We start from the raw sequence: 18,140 nt of genomic DNA, 5'->3' as shown, positions 1-18,140 counted from the left end.
TCGACAAAACAAATACGCTAATCCACTAAAACCGGTGATTTTAGGACCCTAAAGGGCCAAAAATGTGCTTAGATTTGCGATATCTCTACTCGTTTCCAAGATATTGACAAAAACAACCGAGAAATCAGCATTTTTGGCATTTTTTTTAGATTTCGAAGGAAACCTGCCCTATTTTGTTCAATAACTCAAAAACGAGTAGAGATATCGCAATTCTAAGCACATTTTTGGCCCTTTAGGGTCCTAAAATCACCGGTTTTAATAGATTAGCGTACTTTTTTGTCGAAAAAAATTTCATGTTTTTTTGGTCCCATGCAATGTTTGACAACTTTAGGCCCCTTGAGGGACCACTTAGCCTTGAGATACGGACTTCAAATTTTGACACGATCATTTTTTAGCAAAAACGATCATTTTCCACCAACGAACTTATAATATTTCCATTTTTTGCAAAATAAGGGACGGCCTACTCGACAACGACACCAGCAGAGAAATTCAGAGGCGCATTGTGGCAGGGAATCGAGCTTACTTTGGACTCCGTCGACCGGTAGTCCTCTTTGGGTACAAAACCTGAACACTACGTGCAGAGGATCAACGTGCCCTTGGAGTTTTCAAACGGAATGTATTGCGTACCATCTACGACGGAGTGCAGATGGAAGACGGGACTTGGAGAAGGCGAATGAACTACGAGCTGCATCAGCTACTGAAAGAACCAACCATCGCCCACATCGCGAAAATCGGGAGCCTACGGTAGGCGGGTCACGTCATCAGGATGTCGGATAGCAACCACATTAAAATGGTTTAAAATGGTTCTCGAGAGCCATCCGACCGGTACAAAAGACGTGGTGCGCAGCGAGCTAGGTGGGTCGTTCAAGTTGAGGGCCATTTGAGGACCCTTCGCTGAATGCGGAACTGGAGACGCACAGCCATGGACCGAGTAGAATGGAGACGACTCCTACGTACAGCAGTGGACACTCGGGTCTTAGTCTGACCGGTAAGGTAAGAACTTGATTACAGTGAAGCGGTTAGAGGACAACCGAATCATTGTCGTCAGCACAAATCAAGTTTTGTAACTCAATTGTGTTTTTGTTGACATAATATGTACAGCGTACAGGTGGGGAACCTTTTGTTCTGGAAATCTGTGTTAGATATATTTGATTCACAATGACGATTTCGGATTATAAAACTGAAAATAAAATCAGATTAAGAAATTATTAAAGGCAAAACTTGAATTCGAACAATGGAATTTGTTAAAATACTATAATTTATTCACGATGAAATGATTAGATGGATAAGAAATAAAGCTGTTTGCGATGCCCTTCCGTTTTATTACTAATTCATACTGCAAATAAATACAAACACTAGACCATTTAGTCTAAGCACCGTCAGTTAAAACCGATGCCGGGTTTTACTTTACGGACGAATTGTGCACTTCGCCACCTTTGGATAATCGCAACGATCGTACCGCACACTCCAGTGCTGTCCTGCCGGACACGCGATCAGGAAAGCACGGCCATCGTAGCACTTGTAGAACTTTCCACAATCTTTCGGATGCGTCAGATGAACGGGATTGTTGTCATCATCGACTGTGGGACAGCGAATGTCCAGAACTCCCACGATCATTTCCCGCTGCTCATCAGTCCATTCGGACGATTCCATTGGGAATTCTTGTTCATCGCTGTAGTAGTAATAGTCATCATCGTAAGCCGCCGCCTTTTTCAACATCTTTGCAAGGTTTTTGCGCTTGGGCAGAGCACATTGTGCGTACTGTGGATAGTCGCAGCGGTTGATCTTGGATCCGAATTCTTGACCAGGTGGGCAGTTCAAAATGTACGCTCTACCATCAAAACATTTCTGGAACTTTGCGCAATCGGTTGCATGCGGCAAATGAATCGGACGGAAGGGATCGTCTGTACGTGGGCACCGAATGTCAGGAACGCCGGCATTGTAGACAAACTCGGCCTTCATTGGGGCCGCAACAGCTTCTGGTTCTTCTTCAACAGTCCCTTCCACATTGACATCCAAGTCGCTCTGTTCTTCCTCGACGACATTGATCACTTCAACATCTTCAACTTCTTCTGCCTGATCCTCCGCTTGAAAAGTGGCAGCATCTCGTTTACACTTGGCAATGGACGGGAAGTCACAACGGTTCAGATGAGCTGCCCATTGCTGACCAGGAGGGCAATCCAGTTCGAACCTAAGTCCGTTGAAGCACTTCATAAACTTTTCACAGCTCGTCGGGTGTGGCAGGTGGAGCGGATGCATGGGGTCGTCATTGCGAGGGCACCTCGCGTCATCAATGCCATCTTCGAACCGGAATTCAGCCGGATCAGGTTGAGCCAGCACAGAGCGACACTGGGCATACGATGGATAGTCACAACGTTGGATGTTCGGGCCGAACTCTTGACCCGGAGGACAGTCGATCGTGAACGCACGACCGCTGAAACATTTCAGGAATTTTCCACAGTCTCTGGCATGCGGTAAATGGACAGGATTCATTGGGTTATCATATTGTGGACATCTTGAATCTAAGACCCCATCTTCGAATCGGAAGGTGGGATTAGCAAGCGACCCAACCGACAACAGTAACGGAATGATGGCTGTAAAAACTATGAAAAGATTTCAGTATGATAACTCCTGTCACATTTAAACTCAAATTACCCTTCATTTTTGAATCCAAATTAGTAATAACTCGAAAATGAACTGCTCACTGGTGTAATTCGTTTCGTTCGTGGCGCTTATTTCAACACTGAATCGAAATATGATACTCACATCACTTTTATATGTTCAACAAGGATATCAGGTACTGCGTCAGAGATCAAAAAGTTCCCCCGACGAAACCGATGGCATCATTTTGGTGCTACTCACTATGGTGACTAATGGTAAATTCTAAGATGATGAACTCTTTTCTGTCCCGCGACAGATCTTTCTACGGAAGGCGCTTCCTGTGTCAACAACTACCCCTTCTGATATATTCGTAGACAATGAAAAAGCGTGCTATCGCGTAAGGTACAACGAATCATCATTAAAATTAAAGATCATCAGCTCCAGATACGAAGCCGTTTTATTAGAAAACCTCGTTAAAATGCCTGTTGAAGTAGGTAGAACATCATGCCAGCAGTAAACTGCGAAATGTAACAATTTATGATACATCTTCGAGACATGAATGCGTGCAAATCGTTGAAAAAACAATGTGTACTAAAGCACTCGTTTCTGTGGAATTTGTCCCAAATACTTGTTTCCCAGTACATACAGAGGATGACCAAAATGTATGGGATTGGCAACTTTTATTCTCTCACAAAAACAAGTTCAACAAGCTGTAACTTTTTATGGAGTGCATTAAAAAAATTTCGATTGCTTGTCAACCTATTATATGTGCACCATTGGTATAAATTTGAGCTTGATTGGTTCATCTTTCGCGAATCTAGAACCGTTCTCGTAAAACACTATTTTTAGGACAACTATTTTTTGAATTGTTGTATCTCGGAAACCAGTGAACCTAATTTAATTTTGAACGTTTATGAGCAATATATTGATACTTGATGCGACGTTATAAAAAAATATATATTTTCACAACATATAAATTGATACCGGTTTGACATTTTCACCCATATAGAGAAGAATAAGTCAAATCTACAATACCACACAAAAAATATTAAATTTGTTAATGCTTCAATCCAAATAGGTCCATATATATTTTATTATAGGTATCTTGAGAACAGAAGTAGAAAATCTTTGGATATCAAAAGTGAAATTTAATGACATTGGTTTAATCAATCGAAAAAAAAACATTATTCCGAGAAATATCCCGAAAGTGTCAATCCATCATAACTTTTTTCAATGTTCAAAAAATACCTATGTTTTAAAGACTGGTTCCCGAGATATGACGATTCAAAAATTCAATTTGTGCCAATGATGCACATATAGGGTACGAGTGCCATCAGTAATCTCACGCTCCAATATTCATCCTATTCGAAAACAAGCGATTGAGGCACCGAATGATTCCGTTCTTTTTGGTTTCATGCGTGCTCACTTCTAACAAAAAATACAAAAATAAGAAACAAAACAAACAGCGCTTCAATCCTTTGTTTTTCGTAGGATGAAAATGCGAGCCACATGCTTAATAAGGGAACCAACACCCTAATAGGTTGACAAACAGTCAAAATTTGAGAATTTCCGATGCACTCTAAGAAAAGATACAGCTTTCAGTCCTGAGCATCCATGGTGATGCATGGGGCCGATCAGTTGCGCGTAATAAATGAACAGCAGGTTGAGAGATCCTTGGTTGGAAGATGCTAATTCATTGATTTGCTCCAAGATGATACGGAGCGTGACAATATGGTCCACACAGGAGCGTCCGGAACGGATTCCTGCTTGCTGCCGCCCAAGAGTAGCGTCAATCTTCTCCTGTATCCGGTTAACCCGTATCGGCCTGAGTCAGCGCATATGAACTAAAAATGTCGCCGTTCAGCAAATACACAACGGATTTGAATAATTTTTTGAAAGTTCACTCGTTCATATGTCTAGTTTGTAAAAGTGGACAGAGAACGTCGGAATGGTCCCTATGGCCGGAGTTATTCCGGTGGGTCACTGGGTCAGAATCGTATAAAAAGGGCTGTTTTTCGGTACAACGAGTGTTTTCCATTATGATTCGCTATTAAACTCACTCTATTTTCACTAAAATTTATACCTCTGCAACCAAACATTGTTTCCACACAGTTTTTGACCGTTTAGAAACTACCGGATGTGGCCACCGGACATAATCTCCGGAGGAACCTGCCACATACTGTATACTGGGGTACACAACCGTAACCCATTTTTTGCAGCTCTATGTATTGACTTTAGCGGTATAGCGTCTTAGAAGATTTTGTTCTATATACTAAACTCTTTATTTTGGGATTTTCACTTTTGTGATTAATCCACCTAAAAGTGCGACAGAAAATCACTTTTTTCAAAAATGAAGATAGAGTGTTGGAGTCTTCTGCAAAGTTGTAGAAAAATGTATTGTTGGAAAGTTTGCTTAACAAACTATCACCTTATTTGCTAAATTATAAGAGATATGCGTCGTTTTTTGTGAACGACCCCTCAAAAGTTTTTTCGTTAAATCTTTTTCTGGGGATTTTTGGTAATTTTCGTTTGTTCTACAAAGTTGTTCTTTGTTATGAAATACACCTCCTTCTGCTTTTTTATCATTGGAATAACGCTCCAGGTGGAACAGAGCCTGCATCTCAACAAGAAAACGTAAATAGATTTTCTTAATGAGTGCTTGGAGAAATCCCTGGTGGAATCATGGAACGAATATTATAGAAATACCTGGAATGATAATAGGTCTCCTCCAGAATTTATTGAAGGAATTCCCCTTGCAATAACAACAACTATCGAAGGCAGCCTTTTCTTTTTTTTTCAGTAATTCTTTTTGATAAATACTAAGAAAAGCGGGATGAAGGAGAGGGCTAACCCCCCTCTTCCATCTGTCTCTCGCTTGTGCTTATTTAGGAGAGTGAAGGCATGTCACCGCTAGTATTTACAGCTGAGATTCCTTCGAAATTTACTGCTTCCCAGTAATTCCTATTGGGAATCACCTTGACGTTTTTTCAAAAATTCTTACTGGAATTACTTCAGGAATATTGCTGGGATTTATTTATAAATTTCTGGTAGAAACCATCAGGAACTTTTGCTGGGATTACGAAGGTATCTCTCGCTGCAGATCATCCTGGAGTACTGGAGTACTTTCAGCTGAAAATGCTTGAAAACCCCCAGCAGTAATTTCTGGAGAAGTCCTAGTAGTAATATCTGTTGCTATTCTAAGACATAGCAAGAGCAAGATATTGCAAGAGGATTTTCTATAGGACCCCTTAGATAAATCTCTGGAGGAATCCTTGTAAGGATATGTAAAGGAACTATTGCAGACCGCTTTGAAGCAATCCCAACAAGAATATTTAAAATAATCCCATCAGGCATTTGTTGAAGAATTCCAAGACAATGTTTTCATAAATTTCTCTTGGATCCAGGATTCTTCCAGCGAGTCCCCTTGAAGTTCCTCCAGGAATTCTTCCTGTGATTTGTCAAGTGATTTATCCAAGTATTTTTTCATGAATTCCTCCACGGATTTTTCTAAAAAATCCTGCAATAGTTCTTCCAGTGATTTCTCTATAGATACTTACAGAAATTGCTCTCGAAATTCCTTCATAAGTTCCGCCTGTAGTTCCAATGATTCCTTTATAATTTATTCTTCATATTGCTCCTGCAATTTTTGCAAGGATACTTCCAAAAACTCTTCTGGCATTTTCACTAAAAATCTTGCTGGGATTCCTCCAACGATACCAGTATGGATTTCTTTAGAAACTAAGTACTCCTACTAGGAATCCTCTTCAGATTATTTTGGGAACTACTGCTGGGTTTGATGCTGGACTGCTGCTGGGATTCTTCTATACATTTCAGGCTAGAATCCTTCAGGATTTTTTCTAAGTTTCCCACCTGCAAGAAATCATCCAGGAATTCCTGGAAGATTCTCAACAGTAATAATTGGAGATGCTGAAAATGCATGAAATTTCTAAACAATTCGAAAAAAATCAGTGGGAGTTCCTGAAGGAATCTCAGCAGTAACGACTAGAATACAATAAGAAAATCCAAGAGTTATCTTTCACAAATTCTCTGAAGTATTCATAGCAGAAATTTCTGGAAGAATTACAAGAGATTCCCTTTAGGAATCCCAGGAAAAGTTTTCTGAGACATCCCAGCAGGCTTCCCAAATCTTTTGAGAAATCCTCTTGAAATTCCTCTAGAAATGTCTGATGGGTTCTCCTAGAAAATTCTGGAATTTCTCCATGAATTTCTCCTAGGATTTCTCCGCAAATTGCTCCGGTCATCCTTTTAGGGATTTTCCCAAGGATTCCTCCAATAATTTCTATCGGAATAACCTTAGTAATTCCTGCCTGGATTCATTCATGAACTTCTACCAGGATTTTTCCAAGTATTCTTGCTGAGAATTCTCAAGCACTTCTAGATGGTATTCCTTCAGTTTTTGCTCTTGTATTTCTAGCAGGATTAGCTTGAAGAATTCCAGCAACACTTCTTGTAGGATTCCCTCCACGAAAGCCTGGAAAAACCACAGTATCATTTCAGGACCACTTTCAACATAAATTCTCAAAGAAATTTGAAGAGGATTTCCAGAATACGAAGAGAAATTCAGAAAAAAAAATCACTAGGTGAATTCGGCAAAAAAAAACCCTGGGTGAGTTTGTGAAGAAATTATTTGATAATTTCGAAAAAAAATCCTGTAGGAATCATATGTAGTAATCTTGGCGGAAACTCAGCACGCATTCTTGAGTAATCTCCATGGTGAATTTTTGGAGGTACCTTTTAAACATCCCTGTAGCAATCACAGAAGGAACAGAAGGAATCACTCACTCACTCATGTATCCTGAGCACCTCTGGGGGTACATAGGGCCAACGTAAAATATCTCCGTCCATCCTGGGCTGCTGCTGGTTTCAGCCTTGACCTGGACCCAGGTCAGGTTCGCCTTCTTTGATTTCCTTGTTGTGGCTTCGTCGCCACGGGCCCCTGGGTCAGTCTCTGCTGCGATGTCCTGATGGATTCCAATCCAGCGCTTGCTTGCAGATTTCGTCTCCGTTCTTTCGTGGTGTGTGGTCGACTTCCTCCAATTACGTTCTCGAATTTCCGTTGATATCGGTTTCCAATGACATCGTCGATGGAGCTCAGTACTCGAAATCCAGTTGTGAGGCCACCAGGTCCGAATCAACGAATAAACCGCAGACATCGGTTGATGGAAATCTGTAGCTTTTGTATGGTCTCTGCTGACACGCATCACGTTTCGCTGGCGTACAACAACATAGATTTCACGTTGGAATTGAAAATTCGAGTTTTGATGCGTTGACTGATCTGATTGGATCTCCATATATTTCGTAGATTCGGAAGAGCAGTCCTAGCCGTCTTGATCCGTGTTAATAGCCAAGGATTTGGTCTTGCTGACGTTGATGGTAGACCCGCCGTAGAGGAGCGTTCGGTCTGGTCGTCGAGCTTATTCTGCATGTTAGAGCGTCGTTGGCCTAGCATGCTTCATTGCAATGGACTGCCAAACTAGCCTACGATTTGGTACACGGTCAATCGCATCCACCATGATCTTGTGGATTACGATGAGAAACAGTAGCGGTGATAGTAACAAACTACCCGGATGGGGTCCGACAAAGCTCCGTAGGACTCTTCATGTAAAAGCCTCGTACTGCGCTTCCATGAGGTTGACGATTTTATTCGAAACTCCTTTGCGTCTCAGGGCGCCCCACCGATTTTCGTGGCTCAGATGATCGAAAGTTTTTTTGTACTCAATGAACACGAAAAAGAGGAACTCTTGGAATTCGTTAACCTGCTCCAGTATAATACGGAGCGCGACAATATAGTTAACACAAGATCTTCCGGCACGAAACCCTCTTGCTGCCGCCGGAGAGCCGCGTCTATTTTCTCCTGTATCCGATTCAGGATAACTTTGGCACAGAACTTTGAGAACAACACACAATGGATCAATGCAGAAATCACGGTAGGTATCCTAGAATATTTCCTAGAGGAATTCTTGAGGGAACTCTTGGAGAAATCCACCGAAAATGTCAAGAGGAACTCTTGGGAAAATGAAGAAATCTTTGGATAACGTCTCAAGGAATTCCTGCTGAAATGCTAAAATTCTTACTGAGATTGCTCCAGAAGTATGTCCACGTTATCATATACAAATCCGTTCTGTGATTTCTCCAAGGATTTCTATAGATATTTCCAATGATTTTTCCAGATTTCTCTCTTTAGGAATTTTTCTTGAAATACTACTGGAAATACATGAAGGAATCACAGCAAGAAATTTTAAAGAACTATCTGGAGGATTCACAGCAGCACTTTTGTAGGAATTTCAGTTGTAAATACACACGACAAGGAACTTGCCCTTTCCCTTATCCCGCTTTTCTTAGTATTTATCAAAAAGAATTACTGAAAAAAAAGAAAAGGCTGCCTTCGATAGTTGTTGTTATTGCAAGGGGAATTCCTTCAATAAATTCTGGAGGAGACCTATTATCATTCCAGGTATTTCTATAATATTCGTTCCATGATTCCACCAGGGATTTCTCCAAGCACTCATTAAGAAAATCTATTTACGTTTTCTTGTTGAGATGCAGGCTCTGTTCCACCTGGAGCGTTATTCCAATGATAAAAAAGCAGAAGGAGGTGTATTTCATAACAAAGAACAACTTTGTAGAACAAACGAAAATTACCAAAAATCCCCAGAAAAAGATTTAACGAAAAAACTTTTGAGGGGTCGTTCACAAAAAACGACGCATATCTCTTATAATTTAGCAAATAAGGTGATAGTTTGTTAAGCAAACTTTCCAACAATACATTTTTCTACAACTTTGCAGAAGACTCCAACACTCTATCTTCATTTTTGAAAAAAGTGATTTTCTGTCGCACTTTTAGGTGGATTAATCACAAAAGTGAAAATCCCAAAAAAAAGAGTTTAGTATATAGAACAAAATCTTCTAAGACGCTATACCGCTAAAGTCAATACATAGAGCTGCAAAAAATGGGTTACGGTTGTGTACCCCAGTATACAGTATGTGGCAGGTTCCTCCGGAGATTATGTCCGGTGGCCACATCCGGTAGTTTCTAAACGGTCAAAAACTGTGTGGAAACAATGTTTGGTTGCAGAGGTATAAATTTTAGTGAAAATAGAGTGAGTTTAATAGCGAATCATAATGGAAAACACTCGTTGTACCGAAAAACAGCCCTTTTTATACGATTCTGACCCAGTGACCCACCGGAATAACTCCGGCCATAGGGACCATTCCGACGTTCTCTGTCCACTTTTACAAACTAGACATATGAACGAGTGAACTGTCAAAAAATTATTCAAATCCGTTGTGTATTTGCTGAACGGCGACATTTTTAGTTCATATGCGCTGACTCAGGCCGATACGGGTTAAGGGCCAGCTTTGAGCATCTCAGCTGATATGGGGCTGTCCATAAACCACGTGGTCATTTTTTCCTAGATTTTAGACCCCCCCTCTCCCCTCCCCCACTGTGGTCTTGCGTGGTTTCAGGCTGAACATGTACTTGTGAACATGTACTTAGATTAGCTGGGATTATGCAACTTCCAAATATTCTTAAGAAAAAAAAACGGAAAGGTATGCAAAATTAAAGTAAAAGTTTTTCAGAATTTTGTCATTTTTCTGTATTTTGTACAATACTTAAAAAAAACTCGCTTTTTGTACTCTGCATCAGCGTGGTACTAGCGGTGGTAGCCAACCGCGCGCCTGACGGAAGGCTAAACTGCACTAAATGTCTTTATTCTCAGTGCTCGACCTTTCCCTATGTTATTTTGTTTTTCTTAAGATACAGGTGGTTTGTTTGTACGGACTTTAAATGGACATCACAATTTTTCATGCTGTGAACAGGAAAAATCAACCTAGTCAGTCGAATAAAAACTGATTTTATGCTTTTGGAACAGACAGGAAAAATAGAATACCAAATAAAAAAAACCACGTGGTTTTATTTGGTTTTATTTGTTTTTATGATAGTTTTATCGGAACATTGCATATTCTAGTTGATCTTATCGGAGTTTCAGCTGAGCACAACTATTCTTCGTCAATATGTGGTTTTAAAAACACCTCCAAGAATACTTGAGGTTCAGCTCATAAAACCATAAACACAACAAGAACTGTTGAATTTATTTTCAGTTTTATTAGGTTCTTGTAGCTATCTTCAATCATCCGTTCTTGATCAAGAGCAACTGTTCTCGCATAAGAACAGTTTGGTACATGAAAAATACAAGATAAAACTCAAGCATTAGATTTTGATTCTCATCGTTCCATTATTGCTGCCAATCAAGGACACCTACCCGGAAACCCAACCGCGACGCGGTGCGGTGCAGTGCCAAGTTCCTCCGGTTTCAGCATCCGAAATGAGGTGGGTATGGTCATCCAGGACGTCGATTATCGTGCAATCGGATTTCCAATCATCGATCTTCAAAATCAACAACTACTTACCTGATGGAAGTGCTGACCGGAGGAATTAGGCACTGCACCGCATCAAGGCCGGTTATCGAAAAAGGTCTGCCTGGTTGGTAACGGTACCGGTCTGATAATTAAATTCATCAGACGAGAGTCACAAAATCCACCGCGGTGTGATAATTTATTGTTTGTTTACTATTTGGCGTACATGATTTATGACGTTCTCGGCGGAGTTTGCATAAACCTACATCAAGAACGTTATAAACCTGAGTAGTCTTGAGTACCCTTGCATAAGGTGAAATAAATTTAAGACGTTCTTGATGGAGGCCAACCAGGCTGTATTGAGAACGTTATAAATAATAGTATTCTTGAGTTATGCTTTTAGCTCTGGCATGAGTTGAAAGAAATTTAAGACGATCTTATGGTGATGTTGATTAAAACCATCGATGATGGACCGACCACCGGCCTAGACTTCAATGGAAGCCATCATGAGCAATGTTCGCAAGATCAGGAATAATATTTTTCAATATTTTATTTTTAGTGCGTTATAATGGAAGCGCGTTGCGGTAGTTCGGCAGCAGCAAAGTTTCGCGCGCTGGCTTTGCTGGATTTTTACGATTTTTTTTTCTCTTCTCTCTGCGGGGCTCCAACGACGGGACGAGTGTGCGCGCGCCGTGGTTGAGTCGGTTCTGAATTTTTCGCTTCCCTTCGGCGCTAGTTTCCAAAACACTTTTAGTTGATAATAAATATTTTCTTTCATTTTTTGCATTTACACAGAGTGAAAAATGTTCGGGTTCGCCGGTCGAGAAAAAATCCGGGCGCCGACAAGTGAGTCGCGTTTAGTGTATTTCTGTGTGGAATAGACTAAAGGTTTCTGCTCCCTAGTGGAGTGGAGACGCGCGATAGAATTTTCTTTTTGGCTAGTTCTTGCGTCGAAAAGTGGTCGGTTGTTAACGGCGGTTTGTGTATATTGATCCATTGTCAAATCATATCACCAACCATAGGTGACTCCCGGACTGACAATGTACCTTACCCTACTAACAAAAAATTCCTTCCTGAGACAAACGTGGAGATGCAGCGAGTCGCGGTCTTTATAACAACGTTTGTCTTACTAACATTCCCTTCCATCCTCGATGACCGTAAGGACGTGGCCGGCGCCGTTATTGACCTTATTAAAGTTGAGAGCTCTCGACCTGTGTACATTGAGAAAGGTAAGCTAGTCCCAAGCCCTATTCATTGGTTCCTTGTGCAATTTCGATTGCTCTGGTCAATCACGGAGTAGCAACTACGAATTGTGCGGTCATCTATGCTCATGCTCATGCGTTATAATGGAAGCGCGTTGCAATTTTTGGAAGTATCTTGCAACATATATACGACGAATTTTGCTTGGCATTTGGCATCCTACACCACGGAAATATTTCCAATTTGTGTAATAAATTAATCTTGATTACAATAATGTGCCATTTTCATTGTGTTTTTAATTTCAATTTATTTCGTCAAACTTTTCTGTCGACATAAAAGCTGCAACAGCAACAACACTGACAAATTTATTATCGTTTTATCGTGCACTTGAAGAATTCTACAAGGAGAGAGCAACTCGCCTTGAGGACAACTTGGGAAGTACAACAAGTTTTAAGAGAAATTTAAAAACAACTCTCCAATAGCATCTTAGGATGGGCCTCTTTGGTCTTATGGCGGGTTTATGGTTGAGTTGATGTCGTTTTGCAGAGCAATTTGGTTTATGCATGGTTTTAAAGAACAGGTGTTGAAGAATACTTCAAATTATAAAATTAATTTTGTTACTTGGGTCCTCTATCTTCCTTCAGGTATCATCTGTGATCCATTGCTTTCTCCGGGTACGTAGCTCACCCAAATTATTCTCACCGGTGGCGATGAAAACGTTCTTAATGGCGGCGTTCCATTGATTTTCAACGCATCCACGTTCCGGAATATCCACAGCACGGTTCCCCAGCTCCTCGACGGAGGACCTTTTCATCGCAGTGTCTCCCAGTCTGCGTGTGTCGAACCAGCGCCCGATTTTCTCCTCCTGTTGGTGGATCGTATTGGGCAGGCGGATCTAGGTGGTAGGTGTTGTAATTACTTCTAAACATCTGTTTTCGTCCATGATTTTTCATAGCTCTGCGCGGTCACTACTGTCGTATGCCGCCTTGAAGTCGATGAATAAGTGATGCGTTGGGACCTGGTATTCACGGCATTTCTGGAGGATTTGCCGTACGGTGAAGAACTGATCCGTTGTCGACCGGCCGTCGATGAAGCCGGCCTGATAACTTCCCACGAACTCATTCGTTTTAGATGACAGACGACGGAGGATGATCTGGGATAGCAGTTTGTGGTCAGCATTCAAAATAGTGATCGCCCTGAAGTTCTCACATTCCAAATGGTCGCCTTTCTTGTGAATGGGGCTGATAACCCCTTCCTTCCACTCCTCCGGTAGCTGTTCGGTTTCCCAGATCCTGACTATCAGCCGATGCAGACAGGTGGCCAACTTTTCTGGGCCCATCTTGATGAGTTCAGCTGCGATACCATCCTTACCAGCTGCTTTGTTGGTTTTGAGCTGGTGAAGGGCATCCTTAACTTCCCTCAGCGTGGGAGTTGGTTCATTTCCGTCCTCCGCTGCACTGGCGTCGTCGTTTCCTCTGCTGCCGTGGGCTTCCGTGCCTACGTTCACCACGCCCTTCAGGTGCTGATCGAAGTGCTGCTTCCACCTTTCGATCACCTCACGTCCGTCCATCAAGAGGCCTCCGTCTTTATCCCTGCATATTTCGGCTCGCGGCACGAAGCCGTTGCGGGATGCGTTGAGCTTCTTCCGTGTCTCTTGGGAACGGCACAGCAGTTCCATCTCTGCGCATTCCGCTTCTTCCAGGTGGCGCTTTTTTTTCCGGAAGAGGCGGGTCTGCTGCTTCCGCTTCTGTTTGTAACGTTTCACGTTCTGTCGGGTCCCATGATGCAGCATTACTGCCCTCGCTGCGTCCTTCTCCTCCAAACCGTTCTGCTCATTCTCTCATTCTCCAAACTCTTCGTCGAACCATTCGTTCCGTTGAATCCGTTCCACGTACCCGATGGCGCTCTCAGCTGCGTCGTTGATGGTTGCTTTCACTGTACTTCAGCAGTCCTCTAGAGGGGCCTCATCGATCTCGCCCTCGTCTGGCAACGCTGCCTCGAGATTCTGCGTGTATGCTGAGGCGACATCCGGTTGTTTCAGCCGCTCTAGGTTGTACCGTGGCGGCCGCCGGTACCGTACATTGTAGATGACGGAGAGTTTTGGGCGCAGTTTGACCATCACCAGGTAGTGGTCGGCCAACATAGAGGCACCACGATAGGTCCTAACGTTGATAATGTCGGAGAAGTGTCGCCTGTCAATCAGAACGTGGTCGATTTGAGATTCTGTCTGCTGTGATGATCTCCAGGTGTAACGATAAGGGAGGCTGTGTTGGAAAAAGGTGCTACGTATGGCCATATTTTTGGCGGCGGCGAAATCAATGAGTCGTAGGCCGTTTTCGTTCGTCTGCTGGTGGGCGCTGAACTTACCATTCGTCGGTCTGAATTCCTCCTCCTGGCCTACCTGAGCGTTTACATCTCCTATGATGATCTTGACGTCGTGGCTTGGGCAGCGATCGTACTCGCGTTCGAGTTGCGCGTTAAATGCGACCTCGTCATCATCAGTGCTTCCGGAGTATGGGCTGTGCACTGAAGTTGAAGAATCGGCCCTTGATGTTCAACCTTATTTGTGTTGTTTTGTACCACGTCATTTCAAAGACAATGTCCTTGGTTTCATTCGTACAGACCAAGTACCGTGATTTCGGGTGATATTGATAGAGTGAGGGCCATTTTTATTTGTCAAAAATATCGTTTTAAACTTAAAATATTGTGTGAAAAACGACAATCACTGGATCAAGGGTGATTGAATGATAAGTTTACATGTTTCACAGACAATTAGTCACATGTTTCTGTATTAAATTCAATATTTTCCGATACTGCGTGTTGGGCGCATATCAAAGACACTTTCAAACTTTTGTTACCGGATCTGTACGGCACAAGTCTTGAATATTCGAATGAATGTTTCTAGCTGCTAAGTGTACTCTTAGCCCGATTTCGTCATCAAAACCTCTTTAAATATTCAACAATAACAACTTAATTTTCGTAATTAATCACATATTCAGTAAGGAAATTGCATACTTTCAGGCGTTTTATTAGGATTTATTAAACTTTAAATTTAAATAACTAAAGATTTAGTAAACCTGTAAAAGTTTTGCAAAGCTTTTCGCATTCTGGGGTGCTTAATTCAGGTGGAAAATATTTTCAGCACTTAAAAAGGCGCTTCACTGACTGATCAATTTCACCCATATAGTATTTGTTTTGATTTTTTAGTTTAAATGATATTTATTATAATAAAACAATTTGCAGATAAAGTTTCAACCTCGTTGACTGATGGAAACCGTGGTCGTACTTGTTTTAAAGCATTGAGTTTAACTAAATCGATTATTAAAAAAAAGGCGCAAAAAACTGCGAAAAGTGATCAATTTCACCCGAAATAACGGTGCGTTGGTTGCTCCGTTGGACAAAGGTAAGTGATTCAGCCTGAGTAAGCAGCCTGAGTAGGCTAGCCGTGCTTAACAGCAGTTCCACGTACCGGGTTTCGTTGTTTCGTTCACTGAGGTCGTTATCATTGGACTGGGGATAGGGTTTGCTGAATTCCAGTTTCAATCTTTTTTACGATTAGGTCGCAGGTCCGGATAAGGAACCCCCTACCTTGCGAAGGACCCTGATTCACAGTTGAGCTTAGAGTCCTGTGGAGAAGCTAGTTTTCGGAACTTCTGGATAGCAACTCGTTTATGTGTTGTGAGTAGCTCGAAGCTGTAATTACGTGTATTTATTAGAGGTTACAGTATTTATGGAAAACTTTGGCTTACAATTTGTCTCCACTAGTGATTCAATTCACCACAGATGAACGTTTGGTTAAGCAATTATCGTAATAAATCTATAATAAATTGCGGATTAATAAACAAATTCATTTTTAATTATCTCGATAATCCTACCAAAATTATACAAGATGTAATTCACTTTTAATGCACATATGGTTTGATTCAGTTCATACCTATTGTTATCTACGTAACATCTACGTTTGTCAATCTTGCTCTGACAGTATCAGGTAGCGATCATAAACTGCGTTGATTGGATCATTTGAGATGTACATACGAGGGGTATTGTGGGTAGAATCTTTCCAGAACAAGACCTCCATTGTAAACTGGACGTTGATCAACCGCTTTCGATATTGAGAACAGACGCCCAGGTTTGCAAATCAGGAGATGTATGTCCAATTGCCCAACCTTACTTCAAGAGAAGCAAAAAAATGAGGTGAATTAACAGCTCCTGAATATTTCTTGGCATTACTTTAACCCCAAAGAATAGACGTACAGTCAAGTATAATTCATGCCCTAACCAAAATAAAATAAAATTCATCATATCGATACATCCACTAAATTTTGCACTGGTCCCTATTCTCATACCGCAATTGCAAGTTCGACTTGGCTCATATTTTACATTGCCATGTATACGCTCAAAAAACGCAGCACAAAAAGTTTATCATCATCGTAACTCATCATAGCAAGATGTCCATACAGAAGTGTTTCGCTGAATTGAAATTTTGTCTCCACAAGAGTAAGGAAGATGGTCGTGGTCGCCGAAGTTTTTTGCTTATCTTTATCTTCTGCAGCCAACGACAACTTGAAGTTGTACTGGTCGAATGCTTAAAGCTATTGCCAATAAATTTTGTTTGAATTATACAACTGACTGACGATTACTTCCAAGGACCTTTTTTTGCTTCAATTTATCTACAGTTCTTTACATCTGCGTAAGCGTTGAGACTGATTGCATTTGGTTGTGAAGAAATCGTAAAATCCCGTACATTATACGCCAAGATACTTACTTTCCCTTGTGAGGACTTTTATTTTCAACTAATTTTCACCCCGTGCAGCCAGCTCATTTCGTAGTGAATTTGCATCGGATTTAGTTACATGGCTCTCCTATGGAAGCCTCATTTTCTAGCAATAGGTACAACGTAGCTGATGTAGATTAGAAAATGAAGCCGCTCTCATTTGGTTGGCCAACAACTGCTTGTGCCCTGCAAGGCAACCCAAGCTGCGGCGAGATAGCCCTGCTCTCAAGACATGGATAAAGTTTTCACGCATAGAAATATCGCTTGTACACTAGTTTTCAAGTTTTATTTTTCTATTGCATTTTGTAAGTTTTCCTTGCACAATATAACTTCTCTGCAGTTTAATTATGTATAATACAGTGCTTTGGTTTGATATCTTTTCGTTAGTAAGGTAGCTTTCTCTCATTTTTCACAATTATCCAGAACTAATGATGTTCCATTTTAACGTGCCTATTAAATAATGTCATCTTTTTTGCGTGTAGCTGACTGTCTAAAACACCATTTTGCTTCATGCTCGTACGGAACCCCAAAAATAACACAACTTCCAGCCTTCGTTGATTATTTCAAGATTTCCGTCTCTTTGGACCTATCAGTCGTATTCAGCATTCTTCCCATGCCATTCTGGTATGAACCGCAACTCATAAACTAAATCAATACATCATATTGCTACATATAAACTAAGCAACATCACAAATCAACAGTTTTTATTTCTGTTTCTAATGCTACAGTGCCTAACGTATCGCGGAGTAACAACCTCCGCAATTGAAGAACCAATCTTTAAAGAGAAGAGCTAACATTTACGTTTATATCTGTAATTTACAAGACTTCCTCTCTGGTTTCATCGTTCAACGCTTAACAAGTACTAAGCGATGTCGAAAGAGTTTTCGGGTAATTTTGATTCGATTCGATTGTGTGAGAATCTGTTTAAAATACATCATCGGTGGGATTGGAGGGTGGCTGCTTAAAGGATTGCAATTTGTTTGGAATGGTAATGGATAGTCTTAGAACAGGTCGTTGCTATCACCAGCACTGGACGGGGAGCTGAGCAACTCATTCGTTGTTACCAGTCCGTCTCTGTTGCTGTCCACGAAACGTTGCAGGATTGTCCTCGCCAGGGCAGGATTTGAAGACATTTCGCTGACGAACCAGTCCAAGGGGAAGCTGAAAAACGGATAAACGAAGCATG

General features: G+C 41.4%; 2 protein-coding genes across 2 annotated transcripts in view; both read right to left on the bottom strand.

The window, feature by feature from the left end:
• Positions 1–1,240: 1,240 nt before the first annotated feature.
• LOC109431255 (chondroitin proteoglycan-2-like) lies at positions 1,241–2,809 on the bottom strand. The gene is made up of 2 exons (XM_019707484.3): positions 2,656–2,809; positions 1,241–2,603 (listed from the first exon to the last, which is right to left on the bottom strand). Exons 1-2 carry the CDS (start codon positions 2,660–2,662, stop codon positions 1,408–1,410), a joined length of 1,203 nt encoding a protein of 400 aa, XP_019563029.2. The 5' UTR covers positions 2,663–2,809; the 3' UTR covers positions 1,241–1,407.
• Positions 2,810–17,225: 14,416 nt separating this feature from the next.
• The window catches only part of LOC109431254 (allatotropins), a 106,994-nt gene continuing 106,079 nt past the window's right edge, over positions 17,226–18,140 (bottom strand). The window contains exon 4 of the mRNA XM_029868427.2: positions 17,226–18,115. Coding sequence (XP_029724287.1) covers positions 17,956–18,115 — 160 coding nt within the window. The 3' untranslated portion in view covers positions 17,226–17,955. The remainder of the gene's footprint in view (positions 18,116–18,140) is intronic.

This window comes from Aedes albopictus, chromosome 3 (genome assembly GCF_035046485.1).
Source record: "Aedes albopictus strain Foshan chromosome 3, AalbF5, whole genome shotgun sequence".
Classification (NCBI taxonomy): Eukaryota; Metazoa; Arthropoda; class Insecta; order Diptera; family Culicidae; genus Aedes; species Aedes albopictus.
The sequence above is the reverse complement of the archived record's forward strand: the minus strand, read 5'-3'. Positions and strand labels throughout refer to the sequence as shown.